At 40.8% G+C, this 23524-nt stretch overlaps 1 protein-coding gene across 1 annotated transcript; it reads left to right on the forward strand.

The window, feature by feature from the left end:
* Positions 1-2629: 2629 nt before the first annotated feature.
* Positions 2630-22542, forward strand: slc52a2 (solute carrier family 52 member 2). The gene is made up of 4 exons (XM_062046236.1): positions 2630-2895; positions 10538-11378; positions 11448-11571; positions 20787-22542. The coding sequence occupies exons 1-4, from the start codon at positions 2766-2768 to the stop codon at positions 20997-20999; spliced, it is 1308 nt and encodes a 435-aa protein (XP_061902220.1). The 5' UTR covers positions 2630-2765; the 3' UTR covers positions 21000-22542.
* Positions 22543-23524: the final 982 nt, after the last annotated feature.

Here is a 23524-nt window from a genome sequence, read left to right on the forward strand (position 1 = left end):
CCTGTTTTCGTTGCTGTGCAGAATAATCGAGGAGGACTTGCACAACAAATGACCAAAAATAAATGACACAAAACACTTTTACACCAGTTGGATGATCATTTAAAAACAAATTATTTTTACAACAGATACAAATGAATAAACTCATGTACTGAAACTGTAGTTGTTGTGATTCATTTCCTCTGCCTTCATTGCAAATAATTATATGATAATAATATTATGCTATGCCAATATTTACTATTACTGCCTATAATGCAACCAAATTGACAAGATTAGAAATACCGGTACATCAATTGTGAATCCCATATAAATAAAGTAAGATGGTGTGGTGTTGCTGTATAGATAGACTGTGAGGTACATGTTCCACTTCAACAAGCATGAAAATAAATTCACCAACTCGAGTATTTCATATATATTTCATATATATATACATATATATATATATATATATATATATATATATATATATATATATATATATATATATATATACATACATATATATATATACATACATTTATATAGCTCGGTTGGTAGAGCGGCCGTGCCAGCAACTTGAGGGTTGCAGGTTCGATCCCTGCTTCCGCCATCCTAGTCACTGCCGTTGTGTCCTTGGGCAAGACACTTTACCCACCTGCTCCCAGTGCCACCCACACTGGTTTAAATGTAACTTAGATATTGGGTTTCACAATGTAAAGCGCTTTGAGTCACTTGAGAAAAAGCGCTATATAAATGTAATTCACTTCACTTCACTTCACATATATATATATGTATGAAATACTTGACTTTCAGTGAATTCTAGCTATATATATATATATATATATATATATTTTTTTTTTTTTTTTTAATTTACATTAAAAAAAATAAAAATACTTGAATTTCAGTGTTCCTGTGGCTGTCCATTAGATGGCAGTATTGTCCTGTTTAACTTCTCCGTTCTTAATGAGTATATCATTTCGGCCACTGTGTTCAATGGAGAAGTCTGTTCTACAAAATTTACAGGCAACATACACCTTCCCCTTCAAACTGTCCTGGATGAACTGAAATTCTTGTTTCCATTCGTTTTGGAACTTGCAAGCGTATTTCTTCATCTTGCCCCCACGCAGTCTCAGGTCCGCATTGAGCTGAATACCGGGAGTTTGTCGGGAGAAAATCTCTGCCGGGAGGTTGTCGGGAGAGGCGCTGAATACCGGGATTCTCCCGCTAAAAACGGGAGGGTTGGCAAGTATGCCCTCGGGACCCCCCCGGGTGAAACTGGACAAAGTGGCTGGGGAGAGGGAAGTCTGGGCTTCTCTGCTTAGGCTGCTGCCCCCGCGACCCGACCTCGGATAAGCGGAAGAAAATGGATGGATATAATATAACATTGGCATTCAGCATCAAGGGTTGGAATTGGGGGTTAAATCACCAAAAATTATTTGAGGTGGGCGGGTTCAGGGGGCGGGGTTAAGGGGGAGGAGTATATTTATAGCTAGAATTCACTGAAATTCAAGTATTTCTTATATATATATATATATATATATATATATATATATATATATATATATATATATATATATATATATATATGTATATATATGTATATATATATATATACATAAATAAAATAAATACTTGACTTTCAGTGAATTCTAGCTGTATATATATATATGTATTTTATTATATATATATATACATATAAATAAATACTTGAATTTCAGTGTTCATTTGTTTACACATATACACACATAACACTCCTCTCTACTCGTTGTTGTATTTGAAAGTGCAATGCTTTGCAGCCAGTAGCACAGCCTTTGAAGGAGCATAGGTATGGGCAGTGTAATATTCTGGGTTGGAGTCAATAACCAGGCGAGGTGACGAAGTTACGTCTCTTTACTTCATACTTCAGAACCGACTCCCACACTTGCCGTCAGGGTGCGCGATACAACGTAAACCGTTGGCCAACCAAAAAGTAACCACAGAATACTGGTGTTCTGTGGTTACTTTTTGGTTGGCCAAGCGGACGTGACGACAGGCTGATTTTCAGGAGAGGCACTGAAATTCGGGAGTCTCACGGAAAATTCAGGAGGGTTGGCAAGTATGCCCAGGCCTGGGCACGCCTCGGGATCCCCCCGGGAGGAGCTGGACGAAGTGGCTGGGGAGAGGGATGTCTGGGCTTCCCTGCTTAGGCTGCTGCACCCGTGACCCGACCTCGGATAAACGGAAGAAGATGGATGGATGGATGGCACAGTAACTCCCACCAATAGTGTAATATTGGTGTTAATTTAAACCTACAATTGTTTTTTGTCCTTGATTTTAAAAAAAAGAGCTATAATAACGAGCCTCTTTAAAAATCCCATCTCTAATACGCCGCCCTCAGTAGTCGTAATAGTGAATAAAACGAGCCTACACTTTCTATCCAATTGTGGTGCCTTCGTGGTTCTCATTAAAAGGAGCGTCAAAACTACTTCAGGTCAGCGTTATATTGAGCACAGGTGCAATACGTAGGCACAAATAAAATGTCTAGAACGTACACTCTCCATTGAAATATATTATTAGTAATAATAAATATTTCTCAATGCAAACGCGGAAGGAAGAGCAACAGAGTGTGCATTTTACGAAGAGGGCTTGAACGCATCTCAAAAGGGGCGGGAACCCCAGTCAAATAGCATCCATTCGTCACGTTCGAATCAGCGTGGAGAGCGAAAGTTCGCTCGTTGTTTTTGTGGTCAAACTTCGCCCGGACACGCTCGGTCCTTCTCCGCGTTCGGTCGGCCAGCGTGTGCGGCGTCATGGCGGGCAGCTGGTGGAGCAGCACGGCGGTGACCCACTGCCTGACGGCGCTCTTCGCCATGGGATCCTGGGTTTCCGTCAACAGTTTGTGGGTCCAACTCCCGGTGATCGTCAGAGACCTGCCCGAAGGTCAGCGGCCGCCTCTCGGCCTTTTGACCCCCACACCGACCCCGCTCGTCACGGTTACGAATTTAACACTAGTTTGTTTTTAATTTAGCTTAACCATGCTGGGTTAGCTCCCTGGCTAGTTAGCATTAGCTAGTGTGACACAATCAAAACTTTTTTTTTTTAACGGTTTACCTGTTAGGCCAACTACTATTGTACAACAACATTGACTGGCAAGTGTTTTAATGCTCAAAAAGCTTCACAAAAGTCTGAACAATACAATACTAATAATCGAACTGTGACGTCACTTCTTCTTTTTTAAAACATTTTTTTTTTTATTATATATTTTTTCTGTCCTGTCCGGCTTCTCAGGATGATCATATAGTAGACGTAGATGCCCATATTGGCTGTTCTGATTTACTTTACAAAAGAGAAATGTAGGATACTTGTCTTGTTGCCTTATTTGTATTTTGACTTTATTAAATGTATTTATATTATCATTTGGGTGCAGCTGCGCCGGAGCAGAAGGGGATAGAAAGAGGGAAAAAAGGAAGACATTGTGGGGATTAGACAGAGAGACAAAAACAACAGCAATAGAGTAACATCCCCAAATAGGATATGTACAAATATGATAGTAAAATTGATAGCAAAGAAGCAGTTGGAGAAATAAATAATAATACAGAAATGACAATGAGCATTATTACACTACAAATGGAGCAATACAAATACTCTGGATGTCCGATAATGGCTTTTTTGCCGATATTGTCCAACTCTTAATTACCGATACCGATATATACAGTCGTGGAATTAACACATTATTATGCCTAATTTGGACAACCAGGTATGGTGAAGATAAGGTCCTTTTTTTAAAAAAATTAATAAAATAAGATGAATAAATTAAAAAACATTTCTTGAATAAAAAAGAAAGTAAAACAATATAAAAACAGTTACATAGAAACTAGTAATGAATGAAAATGACAGGGTTTCCCACACATTCATTTATTTGTGGCGGCCCGCCACGAAAGAATTACGTCCGCCACAAATAAAAAAATTAAAAAAATGTTTTGTTATTTTTGTCCTCTCCAGCTTCTCAGGCAAATCATATAGTTGATGTAGATGCCCATATCGGCTGTTCAGATTTACTTTACAAAAGACAAGTGTAGGATACTTCTCTTGTTGCCTTATTTGTATTTGACTTTATTAAATGTATTTATATTAGAAACACAACATGTGTATATAACAAAGGGTGCAAAGTCTGCAGGCAGTAGGAAACACATGGTTAAGTGTAGGGAGTAAAACTGATGGCAGTCTAAAGTTCAAGATTTTTGGAGCTCTTTGTTCAGTGGATCAGATGTTTGATGAAGCTGTGTGTCTATCTACCACCACTACTGTTTTGTGTTTATTTGTTACTGACTGTGGCAGGACACCTCTGCCTCTGTTTCACTTTATGTTGCTGGTAAATAATATGGTTGTAGTGGTAGGCTAAAGTTAAATTATTTAGTATGCACTAATTAAAGGGGCAGAGCTTTGAGACATTTTAGCTTTTATATTTTATAAGATATATTTTTTGTAAGAACCACAATTAATAAATATATTTCAGTGAATAACTTATTGTTCAAATCTGTATATAAATATGTACATAAAGTGTTGTAATTATATTGTAAAATGGATGGATGGACGTTTAAAACAAAACTGTTATTATTAATTAGTAAGTATACATTTTTTGAGCCTTTTTAGAGAAAATCAAATCATTGTAGTAAATTATGCAAATTACTTGATGATGTCACGGTGATCACGCCCATAGCCACGCCCCCCACCGCCACAGGTATCTTGAGTTTATGGGAAACACTGAATGAGTAAAATGAATCATGTGTGCTTACGGACTGCATCCCTTGCAGACTGTATTGGTATATATTGATATATAATGTAGGAAGCAGAATATTAATAACAGAAAGAAACAACCCTTTTGTGTGAATGAGTGTGAATGGGGGAGGGAGGTTTTTTGGCTTGGTGCACTAATTTTCTATCTTACTTTCCATCTTGTGTTTCTTATGTTAATTTAAATTTTTTTTTAAACGATACCGATAATTTCCGATATTACTTTTTAAAGCATCTATCGGCCGATAATATTATCGGACATCTCTAACAAATACCAATAGAAACAGCGCAATTTTTTTTCAGTTTAGTTTATTATTTCTTCGGTCAATGGTCAACAAAATAAACAAACAGTTGTACATTCGGATTTGCGGCCTAATGTTTTGGACACTCGGGTGAAGAGAGGGGCGGAGCTTTCTACCGATCACCACCTGGTGGTGAGTTGGCTGCGATGGTGGGGGAGGATGCCGGACAGACCTGGCAGGCCCAAACGCATTGTGAGGGTTTGCTGGGAACGTCTGGCAGAGTCTCCTGTCAGGGAGAGTTTCAATTCCTACCTCAGGAAGAACTTTGAACATGTCACGAGGGAGGTGCTGGACATTGAGTCTGAATGGACCATGTTCCGCGCCTCTATTGTCGAGGCGGCTGATTGGAGCTGTGGCCGCAAGGCAGTTGGTGCCTGTCGTGGCGGTAATCCTAGAACCCGTTGGTGGACACCGGCAGTGAGGGATGCCGTCAAGCTGAAGAAGGAGTCCTATCGGGTTCTTTTGGCTCATAGGAATCCTGAGGCAGTGGACAGGTACCGACAGGCCAAGCGGTGTGCGGCTTCAGTGGTAGTGGAGGCAAAAACTCGGACATGGGAGGAGTTCGGGGAAGCCATGGAAAACGACTTCCGGACGGCTTCGAAGCGATTCTGGACCACCATCCGCCGCCTCAGGAAGGGGAAGCAGTGCACTATCAACACCGTGTATGGTGAGGGTGGTGTTCTGCTGACCTCGACTGCGGATGTTGTGGATCGGTGGAGGGAATACTTCGAAGACCTCCTCAATCCCACCAACACGTCTTCCTATGAGGAAGCAGTGCCTGGGGAATCTGTGGTGGGCTCTTCTATTTCTGGGGCTGAGGTTGCCGAGGTAGTTAAAAAGCTCTTCGGTGGTCCCCGGGGGTGGATGAGATCCGCCCGGAGTTCCTTAAGGCTCTGGATGCTGTGGGGCTGTCTTGGTTGACAAGACTCTGCAGCATCGCGTGGACATCGGGGGCGGTACCTCTGGATTGGCAGACCGGGGTGGTGGTTCCTCTCTTTAAGAAGGGGAACCGGAGGGTGTGTTCTAACTATCGTGGGATCACACTCCTCAGCCTTCCCGGTAAGGTCTATTCGGGTGTACTGGAGAGGAGGCTACGCCGGATAGTCAAACCTCGGATTCAGGAGGAACAGTGTGGTTTTCGTCCTGGTCGTGGAACTGTGGACCAGCTCTATACTCTCGGCAGGGTCCTTGAGGGTGCATGGGAGTTTGCCCAACCAGTCTACATGTGTTTTGTGGACTTGGAGAAGGCATTCGACCGTGTCCCTCGGGAAATCTTGTGGAGAGTGCTCAGAGAGTATGGGGTATCGGACTGTCTGATTGTGGCGGTCCGCTCCCTGTATGATCAGTGCCAGAGTTTGGTCCGCATTGCCGGCAGTAAGTCGGACACGTTCCCAGTGAGGGTTGGACTCCGCCAAGGCTGCCCTTTGTCACCGATTCTGTTCATAACTTTTATGGACAGAATTTCTAGGCGCAGTCAAGGCGTTGAGGGGATCTGGTTTGGTGGCTGCAGGATTAGGTCTCTGCTTTTTGCAGATGATGTGGTCCTGATGGCTTCATCCGGCCAGGATCTTCAGCTCTCACTGGATCGGTTCGCAGCTGAGTGTGAAGCGACTGGGATGAGAATCAGCACCTCCAAATCCGAGTCCTTGGTTCTCGCCCGGAAAAGGGTGGAGTGCCATCTCCGGGTTGCGGAGGAGACCCTGCCCCAAGTGGAAGAGTTCAAGTACCTCGGAGTCTTGTTCACGAGTGAGGGAAGAGTGGATCGTGAGATCGACAGGCGGATTGGTGTGGCGTCTTCAGTAATGCGGACGCTGCATCGATCCGTTGTGGTGAAGAAGGAGCTGAGCCGGAAGGCAAAGCTCTCAATTTACCGGTCGATCTGCGTTCCCATCCTCACCTATGGTCATGAGCTTTGGGTTATGACCGAAAGGACAAGATCACGGGTACAAGCAGCCGAAATGAGTTTCCTCCGCCGGGTGGTGGGGCTCTCCCTTAGAGATAGGGTGAGAAGCTCTGCCATCCGGGGGGAGCTCAAAGTAAAGCCGCTGCTCCTCCACATCGAGAGGAGCCAGATGAGGTGGTTCGGGCATTTGGTCAGGATGCCACCCGAACGCCTCCCTAGGGAGGTGTTTAGGGCACGTCCGACCGGTAGGAGGCCACGGGGCAGACCCAGGACACGTTGGGAAGACTATGTCTCCCGGCTGGCCTTGGAACGCCTCGGGATCCCCCGGGAGGAGCTGGACGAAGTGGCTGGGGAGAGGGAAGTCTGGGCTTCCCTGCTTAGGCTGCTGCCCCCGCGACCCGACCTCGGATAAGCGGAAGAAGATGGATGGATGGATGGATTGTACATTCATAAATAAATTTAGGCTGAAGTTGAACACTTATTGCGCTTATTACCCTACAAACAAAGTCAAGTACAAGATGAGCTTCCAAAAAATATAACATTTCCTTTTCACAACATATTATAAATACACATTGTACACAACATCAATACTGTTCAATTATATACACAGTAAAGGCATGTGAAATATCCTTGTACACATGTGAAACCTTTGCACCAATTATATACTATATACAAACAATTATACTTCCATTATATTTATATCCCACATTTAGTTTTTAATCAACATTGATCATAGTATTAACTACTGTGTTGATTCAAGAGTGATATATTTTTCCAAGACATTGGTTGTTTTTTTTAAATGTGTGAATGGAACTGGAACATTTTAAGGAATCATCCAAGCTGTTCCACAGTTGAATCCCCCTGACAGAAACACATCTACTTTTTAGTACTATTGATAATGAACAATACCAATAATTTACCTCTATTATCAACAATACAGTTGTTCAAATGCAACAATACATATACGTAATGATAACTAGAGATACAAAGGAATGCAGAAAAATGGAGTGGAAGAAAGAGAAGCAACCTATATTAACTTTGTAGATTGTTATAGTAACAATATGTTAATGATTACACATTATGAACATTATGTTTTGATTCCCTTTCCCAATACTCCATCCTGAAAAATTTCCGATAATGTCTACATTTGTTAGGGACATCAAGTCCAGTATCTTGCGGTACCTCAATTTACCATCCTAATAATTGGTTTTGTGACAGAGCTCTTGACTCAAAACATTATTATCTCAAATCAACGTCTCCCACTGAAATGAACCAGCACATTTGTATCATGCCTTTTACAAAGAAAAATACACTTTCATATAACAATGCAGTACTAACAACTATAGTAGTCTTATGAAGTGATATTATAATAATGTAAAGCATTTAGTGGACTTGTATGGTATATCATTCCAGCTGCGTCTCTGTCAAACACACCATCAGCAGCGGTTCCATATTTTCATAGATAAATGTCTGCCGTTTAGCTATTATTTTAACATCCTTGACTCATTCTGCTTTAGTATCAAATTGCTTTGCTAAGTTGACGACACCCAGGGTCTTATTTATGACTTTTTTTTTTCATTCAATGACTATCATCCGCTGCTTCTTATCAGCATTGTTCTTCGCTAGTGTACCATTCACATTTGAACCGATACGGTACTGATTGCAGTCACCTGGGAATCGATGTGCCGCCAGAAACAAAAAAAAGAAGAAGAAAAACGCCTACTTGCAATTACTGCTATCATGGCCAAAGCTCCAAAACAACCAAAGAAATGAAAAGTTTTGTCGGAGCGGATGAAAAAAGATGGGACAGTCAGGATCAACATTCCCCCAGCTTTCACTCGCTGGCGTGAGTTGAAAGACGAGGGATTTCAGAGCCATGCTGCCTTAGTGACTATCGTTGCTCAATTCAAAATGATAATGCTAATGTTAGCGATCGGAAATTTTCGTGGTAGCAATAAATAGCCACCGGCGTGATAGTTTCACTGCTACTTCTTTCGAAAAAACTTTCCTGCCGGTCTTTCTTTTTCGGACCTGCATCCGCCCCGATACATTCTCGGTAGTAGCGTCATGTCAGTATGACGCTATATGCGCTAGTCCTCATGGGTAATGTGGACTAATTTGTTTTCCTGTAAAAAAAGACGTATTTTCAAGGAGTGGCGGCAATGAAAATGCAGCGGCGGTGCGCCACATCCAGTTATATTAAGGAGAAACCCCGACTTATTACAGAGCAGCTGTTTGATTGTAACGTACATCTTAGTTAACACATTTCAGAATGTTGCAATTGCTATGTAAAATCGCCAATGCTAACCAGTAGCATGTCAACAGCAAAAGCAAAGTATATTAGCATCAAGCTAGCACATTTTTCTAAAAGCGGAGCCTTACTTAACACATTTGAGAATGTTGAAATTGCCATGTAAAATCGCCAATGCTAACCAGTAGCATGTCAACAGCAATGCCAATGTTTATTAGCATCAAGCTAGCACATGTTTGTAAAAGCGGAACCTTACTTAACTACATCTTAGTTAACACATTTGAGAATGTTGAAATTGCCATGTAAAATCGCCAATGCTAACCAGTAGCATGTCAACAGCAAAGCCAATGTTTATTAGCATCAAGCTAGCACGTTTTTGTAAAAGCGGAGCCTTACTTAACTACATCTTAGTTAACACATTTGAGAATGTTGAAATTGCCATGTAAAATCGCCAATGCTAACCAGTAGCATGTCAACAGCAAAGCCAATGTATATCAGCATCAAGCTAGCACGTTTTTGTAAAAGCGGAGCCTTAACTACATCTTAGTTAACACATTTGAGAATGTTGAAATTGCCATGTAAAATCGCCAATGCTAACCAGTAGCATGTCAACAGCAAAGCCAATGTATATTAGCATCAAGCTAGCACATTTTTGTAAAAGCGGAGCCTTACTTAACTACATCTTAGTTAACACATTTGAGAATGTTGAAATTGCCATGTAAAATCGCCAATGCTAACCAGTAGCATGTCAACAGCAAAGCCAACGTATATTAGTATATTGGAATTTTACAGTTTTTTACTGAACGGGACACCCAAAATGTACATGAAAATAAAGAAATTGGGATGTACAATATTAACTATGAACAGTAAAACACTGAATATTAACCAAGTGTAATAAACACCTGCGATATGATATATTATCACTTTTATGCAGAAATGTGTTGTAAAAAATCTGCTTTTGCATCTGTTCCTTGGGTGGCTGCTCCAAAAACAAGCCCCGCCCACTCTGCTTTGTTCCTGGTCTGAGCTGCTGTGACGTAGATTACTGTAATATCCCCTATAACACCCAAAAGTGCAGATTTCAACCATTGAAATACTTTCTACAATTCAAGACTTTCGGCCATTTAAAAACCGCACTGAACAGTTTTGATGTTTAAAGTCTAAAAAAATTATGTGAAACGTCCGGCGGGCCGGATTGAAAATCTTAATGGGCCGTATTTTGCTCAGGTCTGTTTTAGGGGTTAAATATATGTTCCCTAATGGTGGAGACTGCTCCTAACTCCAAACCCTCTTAAGTTGAGGTATTGAGATGTACTCTTCTTGTCTTTGCAGGCTGGAATTTGCCGGCCTATCTCTCAGTCCTGATAGCCTTCGGGAACCTGGGTCCAGTGGCGGTGACCATCACCCACCACTGCGCGCCGGGCCGTCTCAACGAGCGCCTGGTCATCCACTTCATCCAGGGGCTGGCGGTGGTGGCGTCCGCCTTGCTGGCTATCTTCTGGTGGCACAAGGTGGCGGTGGTCGGGCAGGAGAGGTCCGTGCCCTTCTTCTTCTTCACCTTCGTTCTGTCTCTGGTCTGCTGCACGTCCAACGTCACCTTCTTGCCGTTCATGTTCCGCTACCCGCCGCAGTACATCCGGACCTTCTTCATCGGACAGGGCCTGAGCGCTCTGTTCCCGTGCGTGGTGGCTCTGGGGCAGGGCGTGGGCAAGCTGGAGTGTCGCAACGTCAACGGCACCGTGCAGCCGCATTACCTCAAGGAGCATTTCCCGGCGCAGAACTTCTTCTGGTTCTTGTTTGTCATGCTGTGCGTTTCAGCGCTGAGCTTCCTGGCTCTGACGCGGCGTCCAACGCCTTCGCATCAAGACCACGCCGCGTCCCCTCCGGTTAAGAACGAGGACGAGACTGACCCGCTGAGCAACGGCGGGTCGCAGGCGTCTGATGAGCGGGCGCAGCTGGAGGACTCGGCTCCCGCTCAGACCTTTTGGACCGTGCACAACATCTACCTGTTGGCGCTGCTGGCCGTCTCCAACGCCCTCACCAACGGGGTGCTGCCCTCCATCCAGAGCTTCTCCTGCTTGCCGTACGGCGCCATGACCTACCACCTCTCCGTGGTTCTCGGAAACATCGCCAACCCTCTGGCCTGCTTCGTTGCCATGTTTGTGAGCCTGAGGTGAAGCACTCAGAACACCGTACTGCAAAGTGTGCACTGCCATCTAAGCCTTGATCTTTGGTCTTCCAGGTCTTCGGCAGGTCTGGGTTTCTTGTCTTTGGCCGGCGGGGTCTTTGCTGCGTACCTCATGGCTTTGGCCGTCCTCAGTCCATGTCCCCCACTGCAGGGGAACTCTGCTGGGATGGCGTTGGTGGTGAGTACTGTAAATACTCTTTTATCCACTTTGAACCCTGCGGTTTCATGAGTTTCCTCAGAAGGGTGGCTGGCATCTCCCTTAGAGATAGGGTGAGAAGTTCAGTCTCCCGAGAGAGACTCGGAGTAGAGCCGCTGCTCCTTCGCTTGGAAAGGAGCCAGCTTAGGTGGTTCGGACATCTCGTGCGGGTGCCTCACGAGCGTCTCCCTAGGGAGGTCCTCGTTGCACTTCCCACTGGGAGGAGACCCCGCGGCAGGCCAAGGACCAGATGGGGGGATTACGTCTCCTCTCTGGCCTGGGAACTCTTCGGGATTCCCCAGGAGAAAAGTTGCTAATGTTGCTCTGGAGAGGGAAGTCTGGGGGTCTCTGCTGGAGCTGTTGTCCCCCCGACCCCATTCCGGCTAAGCGGTTGAAGATGGATGGATGGATGGATGAACGAACCCTGCGGCATATAGACTTAGACAAACTTTAATGATCCACAAGGGAAATTGTTCAACACAGTAGCTCAGTTACAATGATGGAAAGTGTAAGGATGGAAAGGACAACGCAGGTATAAATAGACTAAATATAGCGATATAAAATACAACATACATACGAATGTATGCGAATATATACATATGTAGGGATGATACTCGAAACCGGTTTTCCCGGTTGTTCGATAAGAAAAGAACCGAGTCCTCGGACTCGAATCCCTTTTTGAGAACCGGTACCCGTTATCGAGACCACTATAGTAAAGAAAAAGAGTTGGTTCTTTATTCGAATCCCTCGGAACGAATCCCGTCCCGACCAGAAATGCCCCTTGAGACATCACAAGAAATGACGTCACGTAGCTCAGTCATTAGGCGCAGATAGCGAAAGCAGGAAAAAAAGTGCACGGGAAAAAGCGCTCCAAGGTGTAATAAAGTTCAAAACAAAAGGTATAATCCAATGAATAACTTTACTGAGAGATTTGAGCAGGGTACAAACACATGACCAACACTTTTACCACCAACCGGAAACATAGCAACCAGGCTAGCAACGCACCTCCTTTACGGCAGCTGTCGCAACCTTCTTAAAGCAACCGCAGCACATACATACATATACAACATATATCTCCCTTTTTTAACTTTTGTTTTTCTTACCTTGTAAACAAAACAAAATCACATTGTATATGTGTTGTCTGCATACTTGCCAACCTTGAGACCTCCAATATCGGGAGGTGGGGGGGGGGGGGGGGGCGTGGTTATTTACAGCTAGAATTCACCAACTCGAGTATTTCATATATATTTCATATAAATATATATATATATATATATATATATATATATATATATAAAAATATGTATGAAATACTTGACTTTCAGTGAATTCTAGCTATATATATATATATTTTTTAAAATTTTATTTACATAGAAAAAAACCCAAAAAACTTGAATTTCAGTGTTCCAGTGGCTATCCATTAGATGGCAGTATTGTCCTGTTTAACTCCTCCGTTCATGATGAGTATATCATTTCGGCCGCCATGTCTGTAATTTCCTCGTTCTTCTGCTTCGTCTCCTTGTTGTGTGCTCAGTTGTGCACTCTATAAAAGCCCTAGATGTTATGACGTCTTTGGGCAGGCAAGCTGTTTATTTTGTGGGAAAGCGGACGTGAGAACAGGCTGTCCCCACTCAGTCTCAGGTCCGCATTGAGCTGGAGGGGGCGTGGCCTCCAGCTCCGGCTGAATACCGGGAGTTTGTCGGGAGAAAATCTCTGTCGGGAGAAAATCTCTGCCGGGAGGTTGTCGGGAGAGGCGCTGAATATCGGGATTCTCCCGCTAAAAACGGGAGGGTTGGCAAGTATGGTTGTCTGTCTAATTATAAATAATGCAGACGAGGCGTGTTGGCTAAGTTCTTGACGTTTACTTTCACAGCGTGCTCATAACCTCATTCTTAGCTGCCGGGTGGCGACATGCAACAACACTTTTCGGGGCTACCGCGCATTTTCTCGTCACTCCCGTTGCATGCTGGGTAGTGTAGTTGTTATATTACCTAGCTCAGGGGTCGGCAACCCAAAATGTTGAAAGAGCCATATTGGACCAAAAAAACAAAAACAAATCTGTCTGGAGCCGCAAAAAATTAAAAGCCATATTACATGTGTCATGAGATATAAATTTAATTAAGAGGACTTAAAGGAAACTAAATTAGCTCAAATATAGCTACAAATTAGGCATAATGATGCAATATGTATATATAGCTAGCCTAAATAGCATGTTAGCATCGATTAGCTTGCAGTCATGCAGTGACCAAATATGTCTGATTAGCACTTCACACAAGTCAATAACATCAACAAAACTCACCTTTGTGCACTCATGTACAACGTTAAAAGTGTGGTGGACAAAATGAGACAGAAAAAGAAGTGGCATAAAACACGTCCTAGAAAGTCGGAGAAAGTTATGCATGTAAACAGACTATACGGTGAGTTCAAGGACCGCCAAAATAAGTAGGACAAAACGGCGCTCGCCAAATACTTGAATCAGTGAAGCATATTTAATATAAACAGTGTGATTTATAACAATTACGGAGGTTTGTGTCATGTTTGTCCTCCTACAGAAACCATACTAAAACAAAATTTTTTTTTTTTTTTCCCCCTCATCTTTTTCCATTCTTCATACATTTTTTAAAAATCTCCAGAGAGCCACTAGGGCGGCGCTAAAGAGCCGCATGCGGCTCTAGACCCGCGGGTTGCCGACCCCCGACCTAGCTCATAACATCTTTCCCCCTATAAAGAAATAATGTTAACTAAATAAAGTACATTTCTTTTTTTAGCTTTAACTTTTCATTTTTTAGCATTGTAACCACATTTTTAAACAACTTTTCTCTTCATAGAATTTTCTTTCAATAAAGAAATTAAGTGCAAAAATGTCAAAGCATCATAACAAACAGTTATGTCAAATAGCAGCAGAAGTGCACTTTTTGGAGAGCTGTATTATTTTCAGTTTTGTGCCCAAGGGACTGATTTTATTTAACACTATATTATTATTTATACACCTATAGTGATCACAGAGACAGGTTGTTTTTGTGTTACTGTATATATTTGTTTTTCTAAAAAATCCCACTTAATATACTTTGGGTAACAACAGTCAATATTTATTTATTTTATTTTATTTTTTCAGGGGGGGTAACAGTCAATATTTATTTATTTATTAGATTCAATTGTTTTCTTATATAATAAAAGTGAGCTTTTGTTAAACCAAATATTGTGTGTTTTTTTCCATATACAACAACCTATCTGGACTCGATAAGGAATCGGTTCGATAAGAGGATTCGATAATAGGCTCGAACTCGATAATTTCTTATCAAACATCATCTCTATACATATGTGTACAGTATATTATATATACATATATATTATATTAGGTCTATAACATATATACAATATATACCAATGACCATGTACAATATTACAGTATATGTGACAGCAGCAGCATAAAATAGAGAGTAGATCCAGCAGGAAATAGAAAATAGACATTATAAACAAAGAGAAGTAGCTGACGTGTCAGGTGTTAGGTAATAGGCAAATATCATCTATTGCTGTATGGCAAGTGATTATACAGCTGGATGGAGTACGGAATGAAGGAGTTCTTGAATCGCACAGTGCGGGAAGGAAGCTGAAGGAGCCTGTTGGAGTATGAACTCCGCTGTCCCTCAATTGTCAGCTGGAGTGGGTGGGCAGGATTGTCCATGATGGCCAGCAGTTTGTCCAGTGTCCTCCTGTCCCTCACTGACACAAACGCCTCCAACTCCGTGCCAATAGTTTGGCCGGCTTTCCGGATCAGTTTTATCAATCCGGTTTGAGTCCCTTTTGCTGGTGCTGCTCCCCCAACAAACCACTGCAAAGTACAGGGCACTGGCCACAACAGACTGATAAAATATAAAACTAAGCAGCTAATTTATGGACTTTTCTTCGCTGACGGCCATAATGCAAACGTTTTTTTCAAAAGAACAAGCAAATACTCCGACATGGTGTGTCACTGATTGTACTAAGGCGCCATCTTTTGGACGAGTTTGCCTGTGTCCTTCCATTCAGTGCTTTCAACCGGAAGTAAAAGTGTCGTTCTGTCTCCTCGCCGTCTGTAGTTAAGTTAAAGTACCAATGATTGTCACACACACACTAGGTGTGGTGAAATTTGTCCTCTGCATTTGACCCATCCCCTTGATCACCCCCTGGGAGGTGAAGGGAGCAGTGAGCTGCAGCAGTGGCCGCGCCCGGGAATCATTATTGGTGATTTAACCCCCAATTCCAACCCTTGATGCTGAGTGCCAAGCAGGGAGTTTATGGGTCCCATTTTTATAGTCTTTGATATGACTCGGCCGGGGTTTGAACTCACAACCTAGCGATCTCAGGGCGGACACTCTAACCGAGTTCGCTCACTGCAGGTGTTTATTGTGTCATTCCATTTGGTGCTTTCAACCGGAAGTAAAAGTGTCGTTCTGTCTCCTCGCCGTCCGTAGCGTTCCTGCTTGTATGAATTTCTTCATTTATCACTCCACGCAACCTTTGTAAGTTTTACAATATAACTAAAGCTATTCATACTTACTAAACCATCCCACGTGTGATCTCTTTGGGAGTGTTTTCATGCATAATCGTACATGCTATCTCAATGGAATCAAGCCAGCGTCGTTAGCATTAGCTAAAATGCTCAAATGCTAACACGTTTATGGGTGTCTGTGTTAGTATTATTAACCTACAATGGCATTCTTTTTGGATTGTTTCAGTTTCACAAGTTCCTCAGTAAGTTTCCAAAACGTCACCGTGGAGTTATTGAGTCTGTTTAGATTATTAGAGAAACAATTAAGGTATTTAAATAAACAATTTGGAATCTTTCTATGTAAATAACTCATTTCACGACGTATATATCTGCGACATATATTATTTAAAAATAATGTCGATAATTCTCCCTAAGTTTGTTTGGATATCTCAATTGTTCTCCGGTCTGCTCACGTGGCTATGCCCTCGCTCCTTTCACTCCTACAGTATGTCTCCTCCTCTTACCTGTCGAAGCTTCCCATTTTTGCCAGGAAATCCCGTTTTTGTCCTTCTTTCCTGGCATCGCCCCGGTCTCATGTTCCGTGATTTAATCAAATGATGCAACAAAGGTGGATAGACATGAAGACGGCAGAAAATGTATTCCCGCCAAAAAATTCAAACTTTGTGTAAACATGTTGACAAATAACAGATTATTGTATAAGTAAACTAGAGCAGGCAGCAGCTCACACATTCTCATACTTTCTGTAACATCCAGGAAGAAATAATGTCAGCCCGCTTGAAAAATGTCTCAACTATAAACTACTTGAATTGTTTTAATTTAAATATTTGCAATATTTCCGGGTTCCTCATGAAGAAACCTTAAAATGTATTCAGTCGATTACAGTGTTTCCCACACATTCATTTATTTGTGGCGGCCCGCCACGAAAGAATTACGTCCGCTACAAATTAATTTTTTATTTATTTATTTTTAAATGTATTTATGAAATTTTTTGTCCTGTCCAGCTTCTCAGGCAAATCATATAGTTGATGTAGATGCCCATATAGGCTGTTGAGATTTACTTTACAAAAGAGAAGTGTAGGATACTTCTCTTGTTGCCTTATTTGTATTTGACCACTACTGTTTTCTGTTTATTTGTTACTGACTGTGGCAGGACACCTCTGCCTCTGTTTCACTTTATGTTGCTGGTAAATAATATGGTTGTAGTAGTAGGCTAAAGTTAAATTATTTAGTATGCACTAATTAAAGGGGCAGAGCTTTAAGAGACATTTTAGCTTTTATATTTTATAAGATATATTTTTTGTAAGAACCACAATTAATAAATATATTTTAGTGAATAACTTATTGTTCAAATCTGTATATAAATATGTACATAAAGTGTTGTAATTATATTGTAAAATGGATGAATGGATGGACGTTTAAAACAAAACTGTTATTATTAATTAGTAAGTATACATTTTTTTAGCCTTTTTAGAGAAAATCATATCATTGTAGTAAATTATGCAAATTACTCTGTCATGATGACCACGCCCATAGCCACGCCCCCACCGCCACAGGTATCTTGGCAGTTTATGGGAAACACTGCATTAAGTGTATATTTTAACCAATTTACCCACTCACATATTTTTAAATGCAAATGTTGATGCTCCTTTTAGACACAAGTAATACAAGTTTTAGTGAAATCCCCTCATGTGTTTTGCTGCTAAATTAAACACATTAGCGCGGCATCAAATATGTTGCTACAGGTCCAACGTTTCCCAAATAAAACAACTTAAAGCCTCGTCCAGCTGTTTACCGACATATTCTATTCACGTTTAATAACTTTTACTGCAAAGAAATATCAGCTCCAAATATTAGTTATCGGGCTTATGGACACTAATAATCGGTATCGGCCCTGAAAAAAAGCATTTCGGCTGATCTGTTTGAGCAGTAGTAGTACATATCGCTCCAAGAAAATAACACGGTAGTACCTATTCGTACGATTCGGTTCCTGGTGAACACAGGGTTTCTGTGTTTCCACACCTTGAAAAACAGGGAGCAGGGAAGCGAGGAAGCAGCAGACCACTCGATGTAAACATAGGGACACAGGAAGTTATCACGGTGCCGGTATAAATAGTTTGTGTTAGTGTTTATAATAACAATAGCACTAATACTTGTTGATATTCAAGTCACCAAATGTAGATGGAGTATGGTTGGCGCTTTTTGAATGGTTATTTACCGGATTTTATGGGCAGAATAGTAAGCAGACTTTTAGTTATGTTTATTTAATATTCAGAATGCATTAAAAAAAATCCATCCGTCGTGTCTTTCGTAATGATTGTGAACGATAGGCAAAATTCCCCCCCCAAAAGTGCAGTTCTCCTTTTAAAGGTCTGGTTTTAATGCATTTTGGGTGAGATTAGTGCTGGGCAATATGGCCTTTTTATAATATCTCAATATTTTTTGGCCATGTCACGATACACCATATATATGTGGATATTTTGCCTTAGCCTTAAATGAACACTTGATGCATATAATCACAGCAGTATGATGATTATATGTGTCTACATTAAAACATTCTTCTTCATACTGCATTAATATATGCTACTTTTAAACTTTCATGCAGAGAGGGAAATCACAACTAAGTCAATTTAGCAAAAGTGTATTTATTAAACAGTTATTAAGCAGTGGCACAAACATTCATGTCATTTAAGTGCAAGATTGTCAGAGACATTTTAAAACAAGCTATTAGTGCACTTTTGTGCATGATGTCACTAAGATGACATATCAAAACAACACTAAATTAAAGTGCATTTTTTGTACAGAACGCCACTACAACAGTTTAAAACAAAGAAAGTGCACTTTTGTGCATGATGTCACACAAGATATTTCAATTAGTGTCAAATAAAAATGAGCCGCATAATAGGAAATCAAATAGTGTATGTCCTTCACTATGTGGTAGGTTCCTGCGGACGTTATCTCCTTCTGTTGTTGACTATTTGTTTCATACGGTGTTGATGCGGAAATGGTTGCCTCGGCATTTTGTGGGTGTGGCACCGAACGGAGATGTTGACATGCGGAGTTTCAAGCACTCTTCATTCTCTAGCGGGTGACTTTTCAAATGATGCTACATATTAGCAGTAATGCTACTATTTGTAGCAACGCTTTTGCCCCACACTTGACATATTACGGTTGTCTGTTCGACATCTTCCCGCTTGAAGCCAAACCACCGCCAGACGATGGACCCCCCTGCTGTTTTTCTTGGAATGAATTCTTTCTTCATTTGTTACCAGATTCGCACCTTCTTTCTCTCGTATTACCACTCGCACCACAGCTAACGTTACCCATGCCACTACCTCTCTGCTCCGTGAGGGCATATACGTATGTGACGAATGTAAGAAGGTGCGCTTGTTTTATGTCTCTGTGAGAAGGAGAGACAAGAAAGAGTGAGAAGAGCCTGTAGTGTAATGCCAGCAGCTAAAAGCAACTGCGTGAGAACGTATACTCCAATATCACCATACAGTCATTTTCTATATCGCACAGAGACAAACCCACGATATATCCAGTATATCGATATATCGCCCAGCCCTAGGTGAGAGTAAACCGAAAAGACGTTTTTGTTTTGAAGACATAATTCATTTTTGTCTGACTTAATCATGTCAGTGTTTCCCATAAACTGCCAAGATACCTGTGGTGGTGGGGGCGTGGCTATGGGCGTGGTCACCATGACATCATCGAGTAATTTGCATAATTTACTACAATGATTTGATTTTCTCTAAAAAGGCTAAAAAAAATGTATACTTACTAATTAATAATAACAGTTTTGTTTTAAACGTCCATCCATCCATTTTACAATATAATTACAACACTTTATGTACATATTTATATACAGATTTGAACAATAAGTTATTCACTGAAATATATTCATTAATTGTGGTTCTTACAAAAAATATAAAAGCTAAAATGTCTCAAAGCTCTGCCCCTTTAATTAGTGCATACTAAATAATTTAACTTTAGCCTACTACTACAACCATATTATTTACCAGCAACATAAAGTGAAACAGAGGCAGAGGTGTCCTGCCACAGTCAGTAACAAATAAACAGAAAACAGTAGTGGTGGTAGATAGACACAGAGCTTCATCAAACATCTGATCCACTGAACAAAGAGCTCCAAAAATCTTGAACTTTAGACTGCCATCAGTTTTACTCCCTACACTTAACCATGTGTTTCCTACTGCCTGCAGACTTTGCACCCTTTGTTATATACACATGTTGTGTTTCTAATATAAATACATTTAATAAAGTCAAATACAAATAAGGCAACAAGAGAAGTATCCTACACTTTTCTTTTGTAAAGTAAATCTGAACAGCCGATATGGGCATCTACATCAACTATATGATTTGCCTGAGAAGCTGGAGAGGACAAAAAAAAAAAAATAATTAATTTTTAATATTTTATTTTATTTATTTATTTTTTATTTGTGGCGGAAGTAATTCTTTCGTGGCAGGCCGCCACAAATAAATGAATGTCTGGGAAACACTGCATGTTGTTTTTGTGTATGCAAGGTTTGTTTCCTGGGGGACTGAGATGTTGTGGACACCACATGTTGTGATGCCACGTGATCTTCTCAATACAAGCTACTGTAGCAGTGGAAGGAGCACAAACATGAAGCTGATATATTGTTTCAAAGCAAGTATCTTTGTGTGTGTGTGTGCACGTGTCCTCCAGGTGATCTCCTGGATCGTCTTCACGGGCCTCTTCTCCTACCTGAAGGTGGTGATCGGCACTTTGCTGCACGAGGCGGGTCACGCCGCCCTGCTGTGGTGCGGCATCTCCATCCAGGCGGGCTCCCTGGTGGGCGCCCTGGCCATGTTCCCGCTGGTCAACGTCTACGCCCTCTTCACCCGGTCACAGGACTGCGTGAACAACTGTCCCAGATAAGAACTTGTTTTGTTATTTTATTTTTATTTTTATTTTTAAAGGCTCCGATGTATATTGGTGCAGGTCCTGAGGAGCTCCGGAAAAACAATGAGAGCACTGTGTCGGTTCCCCGCCGACCGAGGGCCCGTACATGCCGTACAACCACGCGAACAAACCTGTCCATGTGATGTTTTTTATTTTTTACTCAGGGAATTAATCTTCCTCACTCATCAAACTACAATCTGCACTTTTTGCTTAATACGTGTTAATGTGGTATTGATGTTAACAGCTGTGAATTGACGCATGCACCCTTAAGTAAACAACAATTAGGGGTGTCCTGATTAGATGCTGATAACGGATGTCGGTCCAATATCATTAAAAAAAACAAGTGTGGGATAATACGTGTGTGCCTGCATGCAGAATGTGTGATATCATGTCCGATACAAGCGGTCCTGCAATGTGTTTACTTGTGCAAATGTCCTCCAATAAGCACACTATTTCCTCTATTAGTCAAGTCATTTACAAAAAGTAAACATGATTTTTGTTTTAAAAATAAGGAAGCATCAATGTAAATAAAATAGTAAAATCACATTAAACACTTAAAAAGACCGTTTTTTTCGGACTATAAGTTGCTCCGGAGTATAATGCATAATAAAGAAGGAAAAAAACATATATAAGTCGCACTGGAGTATAAGTCGCATTTTTTGGGGAAATGTATTTGATAAAAGCCAACACCAAGAATAGACATTTGAAAGGCAATTTCAAATGAATAAAGAATAGTGAACAACAGGCTGAATAAGTGTACGTTATATGAGGCATAAATAACCAACTGAGAAGGTGCCTGGTATGTTAACGTAACATATTATGGAAAGAGTCATTCAAATAACTATAACATATAGAACATGCTATACGTTTACCAAACAATCTGTCACTCCTAATCGCTAAATCCCATGAAATCTTATACGTCAAGTCTCTTACGTGAATGAGATAAATAATATTATTGGATATTTTACGCTAATGTGTTAATAATTTCACACATAAGTCGCTGCTGAGTATAAGTCGCACCCCCGGCCAAACTATGAAAAAAACTGCGACGTATAGTCCGAAAAATACGGTAAGCTCTTGATATGTAAGAAGTGCTTCATAAAGTGTAAGAAAATAGTGAAACAGAGAAAGCTGAGAAGAACCATTTTATGCAGGTTTAGTGACAGGAAGTTGCAGCTGTGCTCTAAAGGGTGAGCGGTCTTGCCTTGCGTCATTTACAGACCACATTGATCTGACTACGGTCCCTTTTTTAAAATTTTATTCTGGCAACTGAGCTTCTTTTTAAAAAAAATTTTTACATTGTAGAATTTGATGGATTTTTTTTTTTACTCTTCCCCTTTCCCCGATATCACCTTTTTCCCGCCTTTTTTAAGGAGCTCCGTAAGTGGCTGATCTGTTGGCGGTCCTGTTCTTGTCTCCCTGTAATGTATGTCTGCTCTTAGTGGGACTGTGCCGAAAATGTCATTTCAGTTCTTATATGTTTTGTACATGTTAAGAATGGACAATAATAAAGCATCCTGAATAACCTGCTTAGTAATCGTAAGTCAAGCAGATATTTAGATATTTATTTTTAGTTTAACTCCAAAAATTGACATACATGATATACAATTATATTGCATTATTAGATTCATTTAAAGTTTAATATATATATTAGGGGTGGGGGGAAAAATCGATTCGAATTCGAATCGCGATTCTGACGTTGTGCGATTCAGAATCGATTCTCATTTTTAAAAAATCGATTTTTTTTTTTGTTATTAATTTTTTTTTTTTTTTTTAATTTTTAATTTTAATTTTATTTTTTATTAATCAATCCAACAAAACAATACACAGCAATACCATAACAATGCAATCCCTCATTGACATTATCATTAGACATTAAAATAAAAAAGAACAATAGTGTCAGAGTGGCTTACACTTGCATCGCATCTCATAAACTTGACAACACACTGTGTCCAAAATTTTCCCAAAGATAAAATAAGTCATATTTTTGGTTCATTTAATAGTTCAAACAAATATACATCATTGCAAACAGTTGATAAAACATTGTCCTTTACAATTATAAAAGCTTTTTACAAAAATGTACTACTCTGCTTGCATGTCAGCAGACTGGGGTAGATCCTGCTGAAATCTATGTATTCCATGAATAGAGAATCCTTTTGAATCTTGGCAAAAATCTTACCCACACGATTATCAAATGTAATAGGAAAATTAATTCATACTGACCAAACTGGCTTCATGGAAGGTCGACAATCTTCAGACAATACAAGGAAATTGTTTAATGTTATTTACTATGCTAGAAGTCTCCCTTATCCCACAGCAGTATGTACTGTTGATGCGGAGAAGGCATTCCACCGCATAAACTGGTCATTTATGTTTTGCACATTACCTAAATTTGGATTTGGAGATAATTTTATACAATGGATTAAGATGCTTTATACAAGGCCCATGGCATTAGTCAAAACCAATAATCATATTTCAGACCCTTTTTTGTTAAAAAGAGG

The sequence above is a fragment of the Entelurus aequoreus genome, linkage group LG05, assembly GCF_033978785.1.
Source record: "Entelurus aequoreus isolate RoL-2023_Sb linkage group LG05, RoL_Eaeq_v1.1, whole genome shotgun sequence".
Lineage (NCBI taxonomy): Eukaryota > Metazoa > Chordata > Actinopteri > Syngnathiformes > Syngnathidae > Entelurus > Entelurus aequoreus.